The sequence below is a fragment of the Hemibagrus wyckioides genome, linkage group LG08 (genome assembly GCF_019097595.1).
Source record: "Hemibagrus wyckioides isolate EC202008001 linkage group LG08, SWU_Hwy_1.0, whole genome shotgun sequence".
Taxonomy (NCBI): Eukaryota; Metazoa; Chordata; class Actinopteri; order Siluriformes; family Bagridae; genus Hemibagrus; species Hemibagrus wyckioides.
The window spans coordinates 23,681,876-23,704,325 of NC_080717.1; the positions used below are offsets into that span (position 1 = coordinate 23,681,876).

Below are 22,450 nucleotides of genomic sequence, written 5' to 3' on the forward strand. Positions count from 1 at the left end.
TTTGTGTCTGTGATGATGATGATTTTGTGTGTCTGTGATGATGATGATGATTTTGTGTGTCTGTGTGATGATGATTTTGTGTGTCTGTGATGGTGATGATTTTGTGTGTCTGTGATGATGATTTTGTGTGTCTGTGATGGTGATGATTTTGTGTGTCTGTGATGATGATTTTGTGTGTCTGTGATGGTGATGATTTTGTGTGTCTGTGTGGTGATGATTTTGTGTGTCTGTGATGATGGATTTTGTGTGTCTGTGGTGATGATTTTGTGTCTGTGTGATGATGATTTTTGTGTGTATCTGTGTGGTGGTGATGATGATTTTGTGTCTGTGTGATGATGATTTTGTGTGTCTGTGATGATGATGATTTTGTGTTTGTCTGTGTGGTGGTGATGATGATTTTGTGTGTGTGTGTCTATTTGCAGCATGTGAACCAGAGCTCATGCCCACCTTCCCTCACCATCGGAACAAACGGGCGGGGCCTATTGCCGAGAGCCAATCAAAACGGAGCAAACCGGGCCACTCCCTTGCATCCTGATCCTCGACACCCAATCAAAAAAGAACTATAATCATGCAGCCAGGAGCCAATCAGAAGGAAGCACCTTCTCACTCTTAACAGCCAATCAGAAGGAAGTGATATGTGTTAACCAGAGATTAGAGCTTCTGCTGCACACCTGAGACAGGTCCAGTGCAGTGTGTGTGTGTGTGTGTGTGTGTGTGTTGGTAATTAATGCTTACACAGTGTCTCAGTTTGTACCTCAGTGTATGATGTTACACTTGTGTATTTATTACATTTTCGCTCCACCTGCGTTGAAACCCTGAAATCCAACATGAAGTGAAAATCCCTGAATGGTAATCTGTCCCGGTCCGAGTCCAGATCCTCTCAACTGTCAGCTGACTGACCAGTAGACCTTAGGGCATGTACACTGCCCTTTAGGGGACAAGCTGAGACAAACTGAGTCCACACAGTTAACACAGTAAACTAATCACACAACATTAAACTGGTGATCAGGAGGTTGTGTGTTTGTTTGACCTGGTGATCAGGAGGTTGTGTGTTTTTGACCCTCTGGTGATCAGGAGGTTGTGTGTTTGTTTGACCTGGTGATCAGGAGGTTGTGTGTTTGTTTGACCCTCTGGTGATCAGGAGGTTGTGTGTTTGTTTGACCTGGTGATCAGGAGGTTGTGTGTTTGTTTGACCCCCTGGTGATCAGGAGGTTGTGTGTTTGTTTGACCCCCTGGTGATCAGGAGGTTGTGTGTTTGTTTGACCCCCTGGTGATCAGGAGGTTGTGTGTTTGTTTGACCCCCTGGTGATCAGGAGGTTGTGTGTTGATAGCGTTTTGTTTGTTTTAAATTGTTTCTTCTCAGTAAAATCTTATTTTTCTCTCATTCACATTCTCATTTCTCTCTTACACACTGTCACACACCATCACCCACTTATACACACTGTCACACACCAACACCCACTTATACACACTGTCACACACCAACACCCACTTATACACACTGTCACACACCATCACCCACTTATACACACTGTCACACACCATCACCCACTTATACACACTGTCACACACCATCACCCACTTATACACACTGTCACACACCAACACCCACTTATACACACTGTCACACACCAACACCCACTTATACACACTGTCACACACATACACACTGTCACACACCAACACCCACTTATACACACTGTCACACACCAACACCCACTTATACACACTGTCACACACATACACACTGTCACACACCAACACCCACTTATACACACTGTCACACACCAACACCCACTTATACACACTGTCACACACCAACACCCACTTATACACACTGTCACACACATACACACTGTCACACACTGTCACACACATACACAGTCACACACCATCACCCACTTATACACACTGTCACACACCATCACCCACTTATACACACTGTCACACACCAACACCCACTTATACACACTGTCACACACCAACACCCACTTATACACACTGTCACACACCAACACCCACTTATACACACTGTCACACACCAACACCCACTTATACACACTGTCACACACATACACACTGTCACACACCAACACCCACTTATACACACTGTCACACACCAACACCCACTTATACACACTGTCACACACCAACACCCACTTATACACACTGTCACACACCAACACCCACTTATACACACTGTCACACACCAACACCCACTTATACACACTGTCACACACATACACACTGTCACACACTGTCACACACATACACACTGTCACACACCATCACCCACTTATACACACTGTCACACACATACACACTGTCACACACATACACACTGTCACACACCATCACCCACTTATACACACTGTCACACACCAACACCCACTTATACACACTGTCACACACCATCACCCACTTATACACACTGTCACACACCATCACCCACTTATACACACTGTCACACACCATCACCCACTTATACACACTGTCACACACCAACACCCACTTATACACACTGTCACACACCATCACCCACTTATACACACTGTCACACACCATCACCCACTTATACACACTGTCACACACCAACACCCACTTATACACACTGTCACACACCAACACCCACTTATACACACTGTCACACACCAACACCCACTTATACACACTGTCACACACCAACACCCACTTATATACACTGTCACACACCAACACCCACTTATACACACTGTCACACACATACACACTGTCACACACATACACACTGTCACACACCGTCACACACATACACACTGTCACACACCATCACCCACTTATACACACTGTCACACACCAACACCCACTTATACACACTGTCACACACCATCACCCACTTATACACACTGTCACACACCAACACCCACTTATACACACTGTCACACACCATCACCCACTTATACACACTGTCACACACCATCACCCACTTATACACACTGTCACACACCATCACCCACTTATACACACTGTCACACACCAACACCCACTTATACACACTGTCACACACCATCACCCACTTATACACACTGTCACACACCATCACCCACTTATACACACTGTCACACACCATCACCCACTTATACACACTGTCACACACCAACACCCACTTATACACACTGTCACACACCATCACCCACTTATACACACTGTCACACACCAACACCCACTTATACACACTGTCACATACCATCACCCACTTATACACACTGTCACACACCATCACCCACTTATACACACTGTCACACACCATCACCCACTTATACACACTGTCACACACCATCACCCACTTATACACACTGTCACACACCATCACCCACTTATACACACTGTCACACACCATCACCCACTTATACACACTGTCACACACCAACACCCACTTATACACACTGTCACACACCATCACCCACTTATACACACTGTCACACACCATCACCCACTTATACACACTGTCACACACCATCACCCACTTATACACACTGTCACACACCATCACCCACTTATACACACTGTCACACACCATCACCCACTTATACACACTGTCACACACCATCACCCACTTATACACACTGTCACACACCATCACCCACTTATACACACTGTCACACACCATCACCCACTTATACACACTGTCACACACCATCACCCACTTATACACACTGTCACACACCATCACCCACTTATACACACTGTCACACACCATCACCCACTTATACACACTGTCACACACCATCACCCACTTATACACACTGTCACACACCAACACCCACTTATACACACTGTCACACACCAACACCCACTTATACACACTGTCACACACCAACACCCACTTATACACACTGTCACACACCAACACCCACTTATACACACTGTCACACACCAACACCCACTTATACACACTGTCACACACCAACACCCACTTATACACACTGTCACACACCAACACCCACTTATACACACTGTCACACACCAACACCCACTTATACACACTGTCACACACCAACACCCACTTATACACACTGTCACACACCAACACCCACTTATACACACTGTCACACACATACACACTGTCACTATACACACTGTCACACACCAACACCCACTTATACACACTGTCACACACATACACACTGTCACACACATACACACTGTCACACACCGTCACCCACTTATACACACTGTCACACACCATCACCCACTTATACACACTGTCACACACCAACACCCACTTATACACACTGTCACACACCATCACCCACTTATACACACTGTCACACACCAACACCCACTTATACACACTGTCACACACCAACACCCACTTATACACACTGTCACACACCAACACCCACTTATACACACTGTCACACACCATCACCCACTTATACACACTGTCACACACCAACACCCACTTATACACACTGTCACACACCATCACCCACTTATACACACTGTCACACACCATCACCCACTTATACACACTGTCACACACCAACACCCACTTATACACACTGTCACACACCAACACCCACTTATACACACTGTCACACACCAACACCCACTTATACACACTGTCACACACCAACACCCACTTATACACACTGTCACATACCATCACCCACTTATACACACTGTCACACACCATCACCCACTTATACACACTGTCACACACCAACACCCACTTATACACACTGTCACACACCATCACCCACTTATACACACTGTCACACACCATCACCCACTTATACACACTGTCACACACCATCACCCACTTATACACACTGTCACACACCAACACCCACTTATACACACTGTCACACACATACACACTGTCACACACCAACACCCACTTATACACACTGTCACACACATACACACTGTCACACACTGTCACACACATACACACTGTCACACACCAACACCCACTTATACACACTGTCACACACCATCACCCACTTATACACACTGTCACACACCAACACCCACTTATACACACTGTCACACACATACACACTGTCACACACTGTCACACACATACACACTGTCACACACCAACACCCACTTATACACACTGTCACACACATACACACTGTCACACACTGTCAGACACATACACACTGTCACACACCAACACCCACTTATACACACTGTCACACACCAACACCCACTTATACACACTGTCACACACCAACACCCACTTATACACACTGTCACACACCAACACCCACTTATACACACTGTCACACACCAACACCCACTTATACACACTGTCACACACCAACACCCACTTATACACACTGTCACACACCAACACCCACTTATACACACTGTCACACACCAACACCCACTTATACACACTGTCACACACATACACACTGTCACACACCATCACCCACTTATACACACTGTCACACACCAACACCCACTTATACACACTGTCACACACCAACACCCACTTATACACACTGTCACACACCAACACCCACTTATACACACTGTCACACACCAACACCCACTTATACACACTGTCACACACCATCACCCACTTATACACACTGTCACATACCATCACCCACTTATACACACTGTCACACACCAACACCCACTTATACACACACACACACTGTCACATACCATCACCCACTTATACACACACACACACACTGTCACATACCATCACCCTCTTATACACACACACACACTGTCACATACCATCACCCACTTATACACACACACACACACTGTCACATACCATCACCCACTTATACACACACACACACACTGTCACATACCATCACCCACTTATACACACACACACACACTGTCACATACCATCACCCTCTTATACACACACACACACACTGTCACATACCATCACCCACTTATACACACATACACACTGATGATGTTACACTTGTGTATTTATTACATTTTCGCTCCACCTGCGTTGAAACCCTGAAATCCAACATGAAGTGAAAATCCCTGAATGGTAATCTGACCCGGTCCGAGTCCAGATCCTTTCAACTGCCAGCTGACTGACCAGTAGACCTTAGGGCATGTACACTGCCCTTTAGGGGACAAGCTGAGACAAACTGAGTCCACACAGTTAACACAGTAAACTAATCACACAACATTAAACTGGTGATCAGGAGGTTGTGTGTTTGTTTGACCTGGTGATCAGGAGGTTGTGTGTTTGTTTGACCCTCTGGTGATCAGGAGGTTGTGTGTTTGTTTGACCTGGTGATCAGGAGGTTGTGTGTTTGTTTGACCCTACAAAATCTACAAATAATTTCCTCACCCCCTCGTCATCCAAGATGTTCATGTCTTTCTTCACGTCCGCTCTGTAAACACTGGGTTTGTAGCTCCGTCTATGTCACTAGTGCTAGACGAGCTTGTGTGGCTAAAAAGTGTACAGTTTTTTTTTATTTTTATAAGAAAATGGCCGATGGTTTGGCTAGATAAGAGCCTTCTTCCTGGGTTGGGATTGTTTAGAGCTCTTTGAAGCTGCATTTAATCTGCATTCAGGACGGTCAAACTTGCGGCCCACTATATGGAGAAAAATCCTAAAATATTTTCCTCAAATAACATCATTTTATTACGACTGAAGAAGGAAAGACATGAACATCTTGGATGACCAGGGGGTGAGGAAATTATTTGTAGATTTTTGTTCTGGAAGTGAACTTCTTTAAGGAATGTTAGGGAAAACTTCCTTCCATCCATCCATCCATTTTCTATACCTGCTTAATTCCTAATTAGGTTCACAGGGGTCTGCTGGAGCCTATCCCAGCACACATTGGGTGAAAGGTAGGGGTACACCCTGGACAGGTCACCAGTCCATCACAGGGTCACACATATAGACAAACCACACACACTCACTTTAGGGAAAACTTTTTTGTGCTAAAAGTTACCTAATCTTAACTCTGCCCATCAATAACAAACAATATTTTCTGTACAAAAGGTTCGAGATACTAGTTACATGAAATGTGTTTAATAAATAATAATAATAAAAAAAGATGATGATTTGTTCTGATTCTTTCTCTTTAATGCTTACAGTTCAGCATGTTGGTGAATTGACAAATTAGATAAAAATCAATATTACATAAATGTGATTGGGTAAAGGACAGGAACATTAAAATAAACATGTGTATTAATGTGTGTTGGTGTGTGGTGTGACAGTGTGTATAAGTGTGTGTTGGTGTGTATTAGTATGTATTATTGTGTGAAGGCTTGTGACGGTGTGTATTGGTGTGTGACTGTATATAAGGGTGTGTTGGTGTGTGACAGTGTGTATTAGTGTGTGTGTGTGATTGTGATCCTGATGTCAGTGGTTGTTGAGTGAACTGTACAGAGGTGTAAATACCGATCTGCTCTGCATTAGTGACAGTTCCTCGCTCCTGCAGGAGGCTGATATGGGACTCGGGTTTCGTCTTCGTCTCGTCGCAGCACAGGAACATCCCAGGTGTGTGTGTGTTAGTGTGTGTTGGTTGTGTGTGACGCCTCGACCTGGAGACCACAGTCCTGTTAATAACACAACACATTTATTGTATTTATTTGTATTTAACTTAAACATTGTTAAACCTTTAAAGGAACTTGTGTTCATGTCTGAAGGCTCACTCTGATGCTGCTCACACACACACATACACAAACAATTCCCACGACCTCGCTCTCAGCAGTTCCTGTTTTTGGCACAAGCGAAATATTTCTGATTTACACACGCCGTCCTGATGTCTGCCTGCACTGACACATCTATAAATCATGACTCTGTACTGTTTACTGGAACACTCCATGATCAGCTTCAGCTTCTGATAACACTTTTTTGTAATGAAGTGATGGTTTGATTCACGCTGATTTCTGTTCTTTTCCTCACCTTCTTTTATACAGATGTTTACCTTCACAGATATTTTATACAGATGTTTACCTTCATCTATATTTTATACAGATGTTTACCTTTACAGATATTTACAGATATTTTATACAGATGTTTACCTTCATCTATATTTTATACAGATGTTTACCTTTACAGATATTTACAGATATTTTATACAGATGTTTACCTTCACGGATATTTTATACAGATGTTTACCTTTACAGATATTTACAGATATTTTATACAGATGTTTACCTTCACAGATATTTTAATACAGATGTTTACCTTTACAGATATTTACAGATATTTTAATACAGATGTTTACCTTGACAGATATTTTAATACAGATGTTTACCTTCACGGATATTTTAATACAGATGTTTACCTTCACGGATATTTTAATACAGATGTTTACCTTTACAGATATTTACAGATATTTTATACAGATGTTTACCTTCACAGATATTTTATACAGATGTTTACCTTCACAGATATTTTATACAGATGTTTACCTTTACAGATATTTACAGATATTTTATAGAGATGTTTACCTTCACAGATATTTTATATAGATGTTTACCTTCACGGATATTTTAATACAGATGTTTACCTTCACAGATATTTTATACAGATGTTTACCTTCACAGATATTTTATACAGATGTTTACCTTTACAGATATTTACAGATATTTTATACAGATGTTTACCTTCACAGATATTTTATATAGATGTTTACCTTCACGGATATTTTAATACAGATGTTTACCTTTACAGATATTTACAGATATTTTATACAGATGTTTACCTTCACAGATATTTTATACAGATGTTTACCTTTACAGATATTTACAGATATTTTATACAGATGTTTACCTTCACAGATATTTTATATAGATGTTTACCTTCACGGATATTTTAATACAGATGTTTACAGACGAGAGCTAAAAGCTGTAAAAGAGTCACGCGTCTCAGCTTCATACCACTTTCTTGAAATCATTCAGAATGGGAAAAAAAAAAAACTTACTTCTTAACTCCATGTTGGTACTCCTTCCTGTAAAATCCTCCCAGATGTTCAGTCAGTTCTGCTCTGAACCCGGCGTGGAGTCGGTACCGCTCTCCTGCTTTTAATTTCCCGCTCAGGTAGAAAGCGAGACACCGGGACTCGCCGGCGGTTTTGTTGGTGGACTTGATGGACGGCGCAGGAGAGCCATGGAGCGTGCTCAGCGTGGCCTCAGAGGTCAGGTTCAGCTTGTTGGCGTGAATCAGGATGAGATCCGTCTCCTTCACACACTCGAACACCACGCTGGAGTTTCCTGTGAAGATGTGGAGACCTTCAGCGTCCGGCCATGACTTGACCTCGTAAGAAACGGGAAGAAGTGGACATTCAGGAGTAGGGCAGCCGTCCGACCGAGCGGTGCGAGATCTCGTCTGTTCGGAAAAAGAAAGAAACTGGAACGTCCACAGACCGACGATGATGGACAGGGACATGACGGACACGACGGTGCAGATGATGCACATGGTACTGACGTGACATCTGTCCATTTTCGACTCAGACGCGACACTGGAGTCTGGAGGTTTAACTTCTGTCTCTGTCGCTCAGCACATCAGCGTCTGTGGGAATAACTCACTGCAGCATCAGAAGCACATAATAAACATGATTTATGCGTGTGTGTGTGTGTGTGTGTGTGTGTGTGTAACTCGAACACAAACACACCTCGCGCTCTCATTGCCGGGTCCTGGTTTCGATTCCCGGGCAGGGTGCTAACCCAGCCACTGACCAGTTCTCACTGACCAGCCCGGATTAAATGGGAGGGTCGTGTCAGGAAGGGCATCCGGCGTGCCAACCTGTGCCAGATCGAAACATGCGGACTAAATGATCCACTATGGCGACCCCGAACAGGGAGAAGCCGACAGAACAACATTAAACAACAATTTATACCTTCAAAGATCAGTTCAGTTTAGTGTCTTATCAGAGGGTCAGTGAAGTGACCCCATGTTAGTCTCAGAACTTGTTTAGTCATAACTTTATTTACGAATTAATATCAATATTACACGTATTTCTGTGAGGACATTATTCACTCTTAGTGTGTGTGTGTGATGTATTTATTGATTATTATTATTATTATTATTATTATTATTTGTCTTAGTACTATAACACTGCTATACATGCTGTAAGACACTTCTTCTCTTAAATATTGCTAAAATAAATCATTTCTGAGCTCTGACTTAAACACAGCAACAACAACAGGCCTGGGATTAAGAATAAACAATAAACAATAAAGAAAAATCCCCATTGATTAATGATGTAAAAAATATCATGGCATTTCCTGAGAGCTGGCGACGTACAGTGTGTGTGTGTGTGTGTGTGTGTGTGTGTGTGTGTGTGTGTGTGTGTGTACGTATGTGGGTACATGTGTGTGTCATTTCTGAGCTCTGAATAATAATAATAATAATAATAAACAATAATTACATTTTTCAGAACTGGGGATGTGCAGTGTGTGTGTGTGTGTGTGTGTGTGTGTGAGATTTCTGTGCTCTGACTTAAACACAGCAACAACAACAGGCCCAGGTATAATAAACAGTAAACAATAAAGAAATTCCTATGGAATTGATTCATGATGTAAAAAATATCACAGCATTTCCTGAGCGCTGAACAGAGCAGAACATGAATTTCATGAGACTTTATAGAATATAAAATCTATGAAATAAAATAGAAATAATATCAAATTAATTTTATAAACATACTTTATTTGCGTCTTCAGTCACGTGATTATGGGGAAATAAATACACCGATACACAGAAAAGATTAAGAATAATTGTTTTGTTTTATTCCACAGCAGAAAGAAATGATGGCTTAATGCATCATTCATTTCACACAAAAGTCATTTATTTAAAATATTTAATATAAAAAAAATAAGATAAAATTAGCGATAAAGATGATCGCAGGATAAAAAAGCATGTGACAAATAGATTTGTCTCATTTACCTGTGTGTGTGTGTGTGTGTGTGTGTGTGTGTATATGTATGTTTATAATTTAACAGCTCCTTCCAGCCATGATTTCACCTCGGCCTGGTTCTGTGAGCGCCACTTGATGTTGGCCTTGGTCCTCTCGATGGACTGCTCAATGGCCATGGAACCAGAACCGAATCCGATGTGTTCATTATCTTTTCTAAACTGTTCCAACTGTAACATCAAACAGAAGAAAGAGATTCAGAAGACTTGGGGATGTGCAGTGTGTGTGTGTGTGTGTGTGTGTGTGTTTTGTGTGTGTGTTTTTATGTGTGTGTACATACGTGTGTATTTGTGTGTGTGTCTGTTTGTGTGCATGTGTGTGTGCATGTGTGTGTGTACATACTTGTGTATTTGTGTGTGTCTGTTTGTGTGCGTGTGTGTGCATGTGTGTGTGTGTACATACATGTGTATTTGTGTGTTTTTATGTGTGTGTACATACTTGCGTATTTGTGTGTGTGTCTGTTTGTGTGCGTGTGTGTTTGTGTGTGTGTGCATGTGTTTGTGTGTGTGCGCATGTGTGTTTGTGTGTATACAAATGTGTGTGTGTTTGTGTGTGTGTGTGTGTTTGTACCTGTTTGAGCTCGAACTCAGTAGAGAAGCGTTTTGTGACACCGTTGATTAAGTTAGCGAAGGAGAAGGATCCTCCGCCGTACCTGCACACAGAAACACACATTGTTACAGTCCAGGTGTTTATGTTACTGTTTTATTTGTTTATTTGTTTGTTTGTTTGTTTTCAGAGCAGTGTAATGAAGAGGAAGAGGAGTGTGATTCAGTGTAGGAGACGCACTCTCTGTAGATGTACTCCCAGTTCGCTCTGATGAAGTCCCACGCTAGCGGCTGACCCACCACGTTATTCGCCACGTAGATGATGGTAGACGTTGCATCTTGTTTACGGATCTTTTTAGGGTCCAGTGTGTAGGTCAGATACCTGCAACGGACAAATATACTCACTGGTCACTTTAATAGGAACACCTGTAGTCAACCTGTCAACCTGTAGTGTGGTGGTGGTGTTGGTGGTGATGGTGGTGGTGGAGGAGGTGGTGGTGTTGGTGGTGAAGGAGGTGGTGGAGGTGTTGGTCGTGATGGAGGTGGTGTTGGCGGTGATGGAGGTGGTGATGGTGGTGATGGTGGTGATGGTGGAGGTGATGATGGTGGTGGTGGTGATGGAGCTGGTGATGGAGGTGGTGATGGAGGTGGTGGTGGTGGTGGTGGTGATGGAGGTGGTGATGGAGGTGGTGGTGGTGGTGATGGAGGTGGTGATGGAGGTGGTGGTGGTGATGGTGGTGATGGTGTTGGTGGTGTTGGTGGAGGTGGTGTTGGTGATGGAGGTGGTGGTGGTGTTGGTGTAGATGGAGGAGGTAGAGGTGATGGTGGTGGAGATGGTGTTCAGCACTGTCGTCCTGGCTGTGTCTTTGACTAATCCCCTCGTTACCTGCCCGTGGTCTTATATGTTATTCTTGGTTTGGTTTAAAGTTTCCGGTTGTTGTTTAATAAATGATTTTTGTTACCGGTTGAGGATCCAGGGTGTGGTGCTGCACGCCATGGCGGCTCTCAGTTTCTCGGCCTCGGTGGCGATGGTGGCTTTCTGAAACATGGACCAGGCGAAGTCCCACTGTGTGACGCCCCCTGCAGCGATGGCCTGGCAGTACACCGTGGAGCGCAGGTTAGGGTGGATCCTGAAGGACAGAGTGTGAGGAGAGTCAGAATATTCACACACTCCTACGTCTCAGTCAGAAGTACTGAGTGTCAGAGTTTATCACACTTTAAACTTATACTTACAGAAAATAATGAGAAAATTAACATCAGTAAAGAAACTGGAACTTTTATTAAAATTTTACTAAAAAACCCGATGTGCAGAATGATGTGCTGTTGTTTCCCTGGAAGGAAGGAAGGAAGGAAGGAAGGAAGACTGACAGAAAGAAAGATAGATAGATAGATAGATAGATAGATAGATAGATAGATAGAAAAAAACTATATAATAATGATCATGATCAGACTCACGGGTTGATATCTGAGTTATTTCTCCACTCTTCAAACCAGTTCGTTACAAGAGTTTTGCACTCGTCTATTCCAGAGTTGCAGCCCACGCGCAGAGCGTTCACTTCATTATACCTGGAACACACACACACACACACACTCCCCTGAGCAACAGGACACAGTGTAGAGGATTGTGATATATATACCAAAATGCCAAGTGACTGAAAGTATGGCGGCTTTTTGACAGAGCAGAGATTTCAAACTTAATTCATAAAAGCCTAGACATTTTAAACTAATAATTCTATAACATTTGTATTAAAAGTGGAAGTCACAGAGACTCACTGATCCATGTGGCTGTCGGGAATCTCGGTAAAGTTCTTAGTGATGATTTTAAAGTACTGGAAAAGTCCCTCCACTTGCTTCTTTGTGTAAGACTGAAGGAAACAGACATCACATGATCAGCTCAACATCAACACACACACACACACACACATAGTGCAGCATGTAAACTGACCTGCAATAATCCGTAAATATCCGTGCGATCGAACATGAGGTAGAAATAATCCAGATTGTCCAGAGCGGACTCCCAGGGCATGTAGTCTCTCTCGTTTGATAAATAGAGTGTAGTGTTTAGAGCCAGTGTGGTCGAAATAATTCTCGCCCTGATGACAAACAAATATCCCTCTTTATCAGTATATCAGTGCAGTAGAGTGAGATTTGATTGGCTGATTGATGGCATTAACGATGCTAACGAATTAAACACAGAGGAGCGAACTGATGGATTTAAACTGTGTATCAAATGGATCTGAAATCGAAAGCTTTACAGCACTCACCTAGCAAGATTGAAAGCATCGTCTATAATCTGAGCTCGGTTAATCACACGAATGTTCTGGAGAAGAAAAAAAACATTGATTCAGTGTCACTGAGAAGCTTATTTCAACCTGCTGGAGCTCCATGAAAAAACAGTAGAGAAAAAAAATCATTCTCACGTTAATTTCTTTCAACACTAAGAAAGAAAGAAAGGAAGGAAGACTGAAAGAAAGCAATAACCAACACCTTGTTGTTGATCTTTCGGCTGCTCTCTATGTGTGAGGGGTCACCACAGTGGACCAACTGGTCCAACAACTTGGCACAGGTTTTACGCTGGATACCCTTCCTGATGCAACCCTCCCATTTTTATCTGGGCTTGGGACCAGCACTGCATACAGTGGCTGGAATCAAACCCAGGCCTTCCGCAAGGAGGAACCTACCACTGAGCCACCAACACCGTCGTCAACACTAACCAACACCAACATCCAGAAAATACCAAAAAATCTCTGAAAGGTTTGTCAGTGTTCTCCCAAAAACAGCAATATCCTGTGTCAGGATGCTTGGACATTTCCCTGAGGGAACGCCAGTGGTCAGCGTGTGTTCTCTGTCATGTGTTTTGGTATTGGTTACTACAGAACACTGGCACCAACAAACACCAAACTTCACAATCACACACCAACATTTTCATCAAACAGTAAATAAACAAGCAAACATTTACACGTTCCATCTACATGGAGCCAACAAGCGGAGTGCTCCAGTCAACTGGTAAAAATGGTGGAGAACATTCGAAACATGCTCACAGTGTTTGTTGGTGTTGGCTTTAGAGGAAGTTTTCTGCTATTGTTGGTACCTTATGATTGCTCTGGAGAACATCCAGCAGCTTCTTCCAGTTCCCCATGTCGTAGTTGACTCTGTAGTATCCCGAAACGTCGAGGTTGGCCACCAGCCAATCAGAGCCCACCATTTTCATCATGTCGTTTTGAGCTAAAAAGATGTTCAAATCATTTAATCATCCAAAGTGCTGCATTAAGACTTCATTCACTAGCCATTTTAATAATCGGTCAGCTCCAGACACCTCTATCACACCAAACACCAGGCATATGGCAGAGGGGAAGGGGTTGAAGGGGCACGGTGAGAGGGAAAAGGGGTTGAAAGGGCGTGATTAAAGGGGAAGGGGTTGCTAAATCTGTTCTCAGTGTTTTATAAGCAGCATGTTTAATCTGATTCTGTTGCTTACCGTTTTTGGTCATCAGCCAGTAGATTTCCTGCTTAAATTCAGTTTTCATCCATTGTATTGGAACAATCCACTCATATCTAAATAAAAATAAAAATCGCACATCTGGTTTACAAATTCAGGGTTCAATCTCACATCTGAGGAGTTATGATTCATTTGAGAGCCAACCTACTTGAAAGGAGATGGTCGCTCCACGAAAGACTCAGGATCGAGGAGGAAGTGGTTTTGAGTGATCGCTCCCGTCACCGTGTCAATTGTCACCACTGGGAAACCCATCTGAAGAACCCAGCGGTCCATGATTTCACTTACGGTCCTAGGGATCTTCGTTCCAGAGTCAACTACAGCCTGAAAAAGATTAAACACCAGAGATTAAACACCACACAGTGCGAGCTCCGTTACAATAAACTGCAAAATACACTTCCTGGTTGTTCCTCTGGTGAACCTCTAACATGCTCGCTGTAGAACCTGCAGAGTTTAGACTACTTCTCTAGCAGGGAACTGAAGCTTTTCGAAAGCTACAAGTCTCGGTCAACTAATGAAGAACCCTTAAAGAACACTTTCTCCTACAAGTGGGTTTCATTTCTCACCAAAGCACTCTTAAATCCTGGATTCTGATTGGTCAGAAGGTATTGATTCATTTTCTTGAATATTTTCTACCATTTTTTATATCGGCTCTTTACTGTAATAAAAACTGCAGAGTGGAACATCTGACCTGCTGGAGATGATCCCAAAGGTCTGTGTACACTGTGTTCTCGAACTGGAAGTGATTGAGGTAGCTCTGGAAAGAAGAAGTAATAATAAAATCATTCTGTATTCGTCATAAACACTTGCATGATTTGGCTCCACCCCCTGAACATTGTTCACAGCTGTGTGTAGATTGTTGTGTTGTGTAATTCCTAGTTCAGTTTTGCAGTTAGCCTTGATGTAGTGTAGCCACTTGGTAGATTTTGTGTGATAGATGCTCCTCCAGCACGTGAGTGCATTAAGAACATAACGTTTCAAAAGTATGCGACAATGAAATGTTTACTGAAGGGTCTATAGTTATTCAGATTTTTCTATTGATCAGCTAAGACACTGATTAGCTGTATTTATTATTAGCTGAAGATGCTTGACTTACTGTAGAACCACTAACCCGTAAGTCTAATATGATGTTATAGCCTGTTAGCTCCCAGTGTTAGCTACAATAACCCATGCTATCAGAAATTAAAATACATTCAAACGTGAGAAGCTTTCATTTGCTTGTGTTGTATGTAAATAAAGAAGAAAAGAAAAGCTGGAACCTACAGTGAGTCCCTGCACAAAAACGGGTTCACTCAGGAAATCTGAGAGCATCCTCAACACTGACGCCCCCTAGAGGCAGAAATCACACACACACACACACACACACACACACATTATACATAGATAGAGTACATTATAGAAACATGATTGTAAATAAGTAAAAAATTGTTAAGATGGTTAAGCTGAGGGGTGGGGTTAGGCTGAGGGTTGGTGTTAGGCTAAAGGATGGGGTTAGACTGAGGGGTGGGGTTAAGCCAAGGGGTTGGGTTAAGTATCAGGGTTGGTTGATGAGTGTTACCTTGCTGTAGGAGATGGCATCGAACACCTCACTGATCTGCTCTGGTCTCAGGACTTCGTCTTCTTTAGAGGACAGCGGGTGGGAGGAGGCCAGAGCATCCACAGCGAAAACTCTGTGCACGTCGTTCAGTACGATCAGGTCTGTCTGATGGGGGAAAAAGAAGTAATGTTAGATACTATCAGCCAATCAGAACACAGTATTGGGCTAATAAACTAATAACAGGTTTCAGAATTGCACACAGACTCCTGGTCCTGAGTTTTAATAAATGAATAAATTACTTACAATATTCCAGTTAGGCTCTGCATTGTCAGCTCCAAGATATTCGACGTAGGAGGCGAATCCTTCGTTCAGCCAGAGATCGTTCCACCATTTGATAGTAACAAGGTTCCCAAACCACTGAGAGAGACAACGAGAAGGAGAAACAATTCCACTGTTTTTATTACAGTTCCAGATTGCTGTTTCATCCTAGTGCACTTCTGCCCTGACCACAGCCTGGACACAGCCTGATCACAGCCTGACTACATCCTCACCACACCCTGATCTGATAAATTGACACTTTAATTAGACTTAGCATCGACGGCTAACCCACCTTTCACATTTCACTACATTGTGGAACATCAGCTCTTTGTCTAAATGCCTGTCGTTTTTGTTTTGTAATCTTTGTAAAGTTTTCTCAAAAGCCACTTGCATCTGTACTGCCTCTGTATACCATCATTAAGAGGAAGAAATCTAGTTTAGTGAGTAAAAGCTAATTTTATTTACAACTTTATTGCCCTGAGTGGTATAGTGAACTGTAGGCAGGGTGAAAAGTACAGGATGTACCATGTGTGCGAGTTCATGAGCGATGATGGTGGCGACTCGCTCTTTATTCCCATTAGAGGACACTTCACTGTCGTAGAGCAGAGCGGTTTCTCTGTAGGTGATCAAACCCCAGTTCTCCATCGCACCGGCGTTGAAGTCAGGCAGAGCCACCTGATCTACACACAACATTTCAACATCAGCATATACGTTATTCTAAGGGATTAGTTATAGACAATAAACTCACAGGTTGCAGAAAGATATTATCATATTATCCATCACTAGTGAAGAGTTTACAAATCAATGCTGAAGTTAATTCATGGACAGATTAACGGCGGTCTGTGTTTATTAACCAGCCTGTCAATATCTCTCACCTGATTTGGTGAGTGGATAAGGGACTTTATAATAATCTTCGAAGAATTTTAGGATCTTGCCCGTGATGTTCAGTGCGTACTGTCCGTGTCCATCGTTGATGGCCTCCTCACGGGCAAAAATACGAATCTGTGCAGCAAAAAAGTGAAACATAGTTCCTGCTGATTCGCATAACATTAACCGTAAAATAAACCAAATTAGTGTAAGGGAAGATTCAGTTACCGAAATATCGTTTTCCGTTCTGTTCTCAATTGATTTAAAATCACTGACGATAAACGCCAGCAAGTATGTGGACATTCTCCTGGTAGGTTCGAATCGTGTTCTATTGAGCTTCTCACCGCCTTCAACAACTTCAACTGACTCTGAGGAAAGAGGTGAAAAACATGAATTTGTGAAGAACTAATCTACATCACATCTACTGATCACATACACCCTGATCACCTGAGATGTCTGGAGAAATTCTAAGCATATAACCATATCTTGTATTTGTTCAGAACTTCAGAAGAACCTCAAACTTCATAATATTCACATAAACACTAGCACTCACTGTTACTGAGCTCATGACGTGGGCTACAAGTTATAAAATCTTTTTTTTTTTACCAATTTCCTGGCCGTTGGATAGTGCGATGGTCCCTGGTTCATGGAGAAGAGTGATATTAAAAGTAGCTTTCATTGCAGGTTCATCAAAACAAGGGAAGGCTTTCCGGGCATCTGTGGGCTGCATCTGTGTGGTGGCCACCACCCTAAAAAATATATACAAGAATGTAGTTACCTAAAAAACTACAGAACCAGCAGTGGCAGCAAAATACAGAAGGCATCTAGAATTAGGAGATTGTAGTAAATTAAAAGTATAATAATGTTAAACAAATACAATTAACTCAATTTTAAGGAACACGTTAAACATACATAAGACAAAAGGAATGAAAAGGTTTGGAAAAATTCTAAGATTCATCTAAACGAATGTCTTCCCTCGTCTCCCAGTCTAAGCTTTATACATCTGAAGAATTCTAAACAGAAAAAAAGCTTACTTCTTAACGCCATTTACGTCATACTCGCTCCGGTAAAATCCTCCCAGGTCATTTGCAAGTTCCCCTTGGAACTCAGTGTGGAGTTTGTACCACTCTCCTACTTTTAATTTCTCGCCCAAGTGAAACACAAAATACTGGGTTTTGTTGACGGTCTTTTCGGACGTGATGGACGGCGCAGGAGAGCCATTGAGCGTTCTCAGTGTGGCCTTAGAGGTCAGGAACAGCTTGTTGGCGTGAATCAGGATAAGATCCGTCTCTTTCACACACTTGAACACCACGCTGGAGTTTCCCGTGAAGATGTGGACGCCGTCAGCATTCGGTTTGAGACGCGGCCATAACGTGACATCGTAAGAATCTGGGATAAGAGTGTCAGGGAGACGAAACCTGTCCCATGGTTCGTTGGATGCTGGTGTGGTTGGCTGGTTTGTGGTTGTCGTTCCTTCAGTGGGTTTCACCTCTATTTCTTTGTTTCTGGATTTTTCTTGAGAGTAAACGACAGAGAGAGCGATGATGGTGGCCACGGCTCCAGCGCCCAGCACGATCCCGACGATCCCCACTGTTTTGCTAATGTAGAACCCTTTCCCCATGATGAACAGATGTGCTGCAAACTGACAGTGGGAGCAAGTGGAGGCAACGTCTGCACTCCTTTTTATTCAGAGGTTCCTCCTCCCAGAACATTTAATAAATTATCTATTAGCACACAGAAAGCACTAAAGCCACGGGTTCAGAGGGCATCTGGCAGTCACACCGGCTGTTTGGAGGAGGAGGAAGAGTGTCACTCTGAAATGTTAACAGAAATTTGATGAGTCAGGTGAAAAGAGAATTAACAACTAAATTGAGAAAGAACTCTCTGCTTTACGCTTACATGAAATGATCTAATATTTGATCAACTGTTTCAGAACTTAGTTGAGGTTGACACTGAATACTGAATAGTCACAGGCACTGGTCCAATTCTGTTGCCTGTTTCTGGCTTTTGATATGATTGTGTAACTTGTGTCAGGTCCTTGTCTGATTCTTTTACCTGCCTCACTCCTTGGTCTTTCTCTGTCATCACATGTTCTGCAAGTTCTGGTTGTTTTAGATATCTCGATCCCTGATCCAGTCCTTTTCAGTACCTTTTTTATACCCTGCTTCAATTCTGTTACCTTTCTCAGGCTCTGATCTGGTGACCTGTTACCTGTTTTAGGTTCAGTTCTGGTACCTGTTTCAGGCTTAAGTCCAGCTATCTAAAAGTGGGCTCTTCCCCAAAGTGTCAGCACAGATTGGATTCAGACTTGTGAATGCGATGTCTTTGTATTTTGCAGCAATAAAGTCATTTTGACTCCGAAGACATGGTGTGGAGGTGAAGGTTGGAGAAAGTGGAACATCTCGAGTGTCCTGCACAGAGCCCTGACTCTGACTCAACCCCACTCAACACCTTCGGGATGAACTGGAACTGAAGTCTCCTCAGCATCCCAACATCAGAGTCTGATCTCACTAATGCTCTTGTAGCTGAATGAACACAAACCCACAGAGCCACAATCCAACATCTAGTGGAAAACTTTCCAGAAGAGAAGAGCTGATTCAACAATGACACTGAGAGATATGTTCAAGTCAAACATCATATAGTGTACAGCATTTTTTTCCCAGTCAGGATTCAGTTTACATCACAGTTTTTTGGAAAAGCACTGGTTAAAGTAGTAAATGACCAACCTGCAATGGGTCTGGGGGCCAATAGTTTGCACAAAGCAACCAACGGGCTACTGTGAATAAACATACAATACAAAGTGACCAGTTTGGACCTAATGGATAGGTGCAGGTGAACCAAATCAAAACAAAGTCTGATCACGTTTCTCTAATTTTGTTCACATTAACCTGCATCCTCAAATTTCAAATCAACTACATAGCTAATGATGTATCAGGTTCTGAAGGGTTTGGTGCTGGACATCTCACTGAGCTTTTGGAGCAGTACAACATCCCAAGAACTTTCAGTTCCTAGCATTAAGCACTTGATAGCCAGTGGACCACTGAAAAACCGTGAAAACACTGTAGCAGATATTTCATTTAATTTTTACATTTTCTTCATTTAAAATTTGCAATAAATAGAAACCACATTTATCATTCAAGAAAATTTTTGATTTAAGGATTTATCAAACTTTATTTATTTATTTATTTATTTATTTATTTATTTATTTATTTATTTATTTATTTATTTATTATGATTTTATTTTTTAATTCCACCTGCCATTGTTTTTTATTTATTTATTTGTTTGTTTGTTTATGTATTTATTTATTATTTTATTTTGTGATCTCTTATTTAAAACACTTTCCGATTTTGATCCTGTTACGATGATGGCGATTTAGAAAATCAGAAATTCCTCCAGATTCCAAGGTTCCTCAGTAAAGTAAAGCTCGTAGGAAAAACAGGGCAGCCCTCTCAATACCAGGAGGAGGTAAGAAAGTGCCTCAGAGAAGGATTTTAGTTGCATGAATTTCCCTCTGGATTTGTTTGGAGTTGAAATAAAGTCGTGTGCACAGCGCTGAAATAACTTTCTTTTCATAGAAAATGTCAGACAATGTGCCGTGCAAAGTTCATGAAATGTCTCCTGATGAATGATCAGCTTTTACGGTGCTTCAATTTGAATGAATAATTGTCTAAAATAGTCCATAAAACCCTCGCTCTCTGACGTAGCTATTGTTGCTTTATCTAGCATCCTTCATCTTATCTATTAACACACCGGGATGAAAAAAAAAGAGAAGAGGCGTTACATCACAGTGATGAGGATAATGTCACAGTAATGACTTTTCCAGAAAGTGAGAGTGTGTGCTGCTTTCCTCTGTTCTTCTCATCTTCCTCGTCATTCTTTATCTTATAACCGTGTTAATGATTTCTTCACAGCCTCCTGGTCTGTGACAAGTCACTCAGGTTGTAGCAGGACCTGTTTGAGGAGCCCAAAGGTGACAAAAGTATTCAAATGAAATCTTTATATCCTTGATGTGTGACATAACAAGCGCTCAGGACTGAGTTCTGTTTCGGTTCGTCGTCTTTTGACGGTCCTTTTGCTTTTGAGCTGATTCTCGACCTCCTGGCAGAGGCAACCAGGCTGACATGTAACCCATGCCTGTGTTCTGTCTACTAAATTGATGTTAGCTTTAGGGGGCTTCGCCTGACACACACTCAGCTCTCAGTGTGTGTAGTACCTGGTGTGTGTTCAGTCTCATGCTACAAGCTGGTGTGTCTTTCAATCACGTTTCTGGAAGCTCTCAGTAAGTGATGAATGAAAATCGGTCCCAAAATCAGTTTTAATAGTTCATTGAATTTATGCACATTATAATAAAAGCACAGCATTTATTATGTCCCTCATAGAGCTTTTGACTTCAATTCAAAATTCCGTAAAATCGTTAAATCTATTATTTATTGTTTATTATTAATAGTTTTATAATTAGCTGTTAGTGGACATGAATTAATAAAAGTCTTCACCACCACCAGCAAATATCATTGTTTAATTATTGTAAATAAATTCCTCGGTTTTAAGCCTCAAAAATGAACAAAAACTTTTTATTTGTGTTTAGTTTTAATGGTTTATTCAATTGTTCAGGAATTCTAGGAATTTGAGGAATCGTCATCTAGAGCAAACTTGAATGAGGTCTAGGATGAGGGATGACACATTCATATTAAAATTCTGTTTCGTAACAAACTCGAGATTTGCACTGAAGATGTCCTCCGTGTCCTTGTGTCGGTGACTAACAAAAAACACCCC

General features: G+C 42.0%; 3 protein-coding genes across 7 annotated transcripts in view; 1 reads left to right on the top strand and 2 right to left on the bottom strand.

Moving 5' to 3' along the window:
• Positions 1-1,414, top strand: part of cdk10 (cyclin dependent kinase 10) — an 8,591-nt gene extending 7,177 nt beyond the window's left edge. The window contains exons 13-14 of one of the 3 annotated variants that reach the window (XR_009205359.1): positions 423-1,109; positions 1,212-1,414. Coding sequence is in view for 1 of the 3 variants with exons in the window: in XM_058397813.1 (XP_058253796.1) it covers positions 423-535 (113 nt within the window). In the remaining 2 variants the exon portion in view is untranslated. Of the gene's footprint in view, positions 1-422 lie in introns of all 3 variants that reach the window. The other 2 variants (XR_009205360.1, XM_058397813.1) reach the window with 2 other exon arrangements.
• The window catches only part of LOC131358223 (aminopeptidase N-like), a 17,948-nt gene extending 8,274 nt beyond the window's left edge, over positions 1-9,674 (bottom strand). Inside the window, exons 1-3 of one of the 3 annotated variants that reach the window (XM_058397815.1) lie at positions 9,615-9,674; positions 8,925-9,527; positions 7,394-7,551 (exon numbers count right to left, since the gene is read on the bottom strand). In XM_058397815.1, the coding sequence (XP_058253798.1) occupies positions 7,394-7,551; positions 8,925-9,442 (676 nt within the window). In that variant the 5' untranslated portion in view covers positions 9,443-9,527; positions 9,615-9,674. Of the gene's footprint in view, positions 1-7,393; positions 7,552-8,924 lie in introns of all 3 variants that reach the window. The other 2 variants (XM_058397816.1, XM_058397814.1) reach the window with 2 other exon arrangements.
• A 1,039-nt stretch (positions 9,675-10,713) lies between these two features.
• anpepb.1 (alanyl (membrane) aminopeptidase b, tandem duplicate 1) lies at positions 10,714-19,344 on the bottom strand. The gene is made up of 20 exons (XM_058396416.1): positions 18,711-19,344; positions 18,283-18,425; positions 17,905-18,044; positions 17,685-17,811; positions 17,335-17,489; positions 16,795-16,908; positions 16,513-16,656; positions 16,218-16,283; positions 15,646-15,711; positions 15,106-15,278; positions 14,937-15,013; positions 14,550-14,683; positions 13,723-13,778; positions 13,404-13,551; positions 13,232-13,323; positions 12,914-13,024; positions 12,421-12,588; positions 11,700-11,840; positions 11,484-11,565; positions 10,714-11,083 (listed from the first exon to the last, which is right to left on the bottom strand). The coding sequence occupies exons 1-20, from the start codon at positions 19,295-19,297 to the stop codon at positions 10,928-10,930; spliced, it is 2,880 nt and encodes a 959-aa protein (XP_058252399.1). The 5' UTR covers positions 19,298-19,344; the 3' UTR covers positions 10,714-10,927.
• Between the last annotated feature and the right edge of the window lie 3,106 nt (positions 19,345-22,450).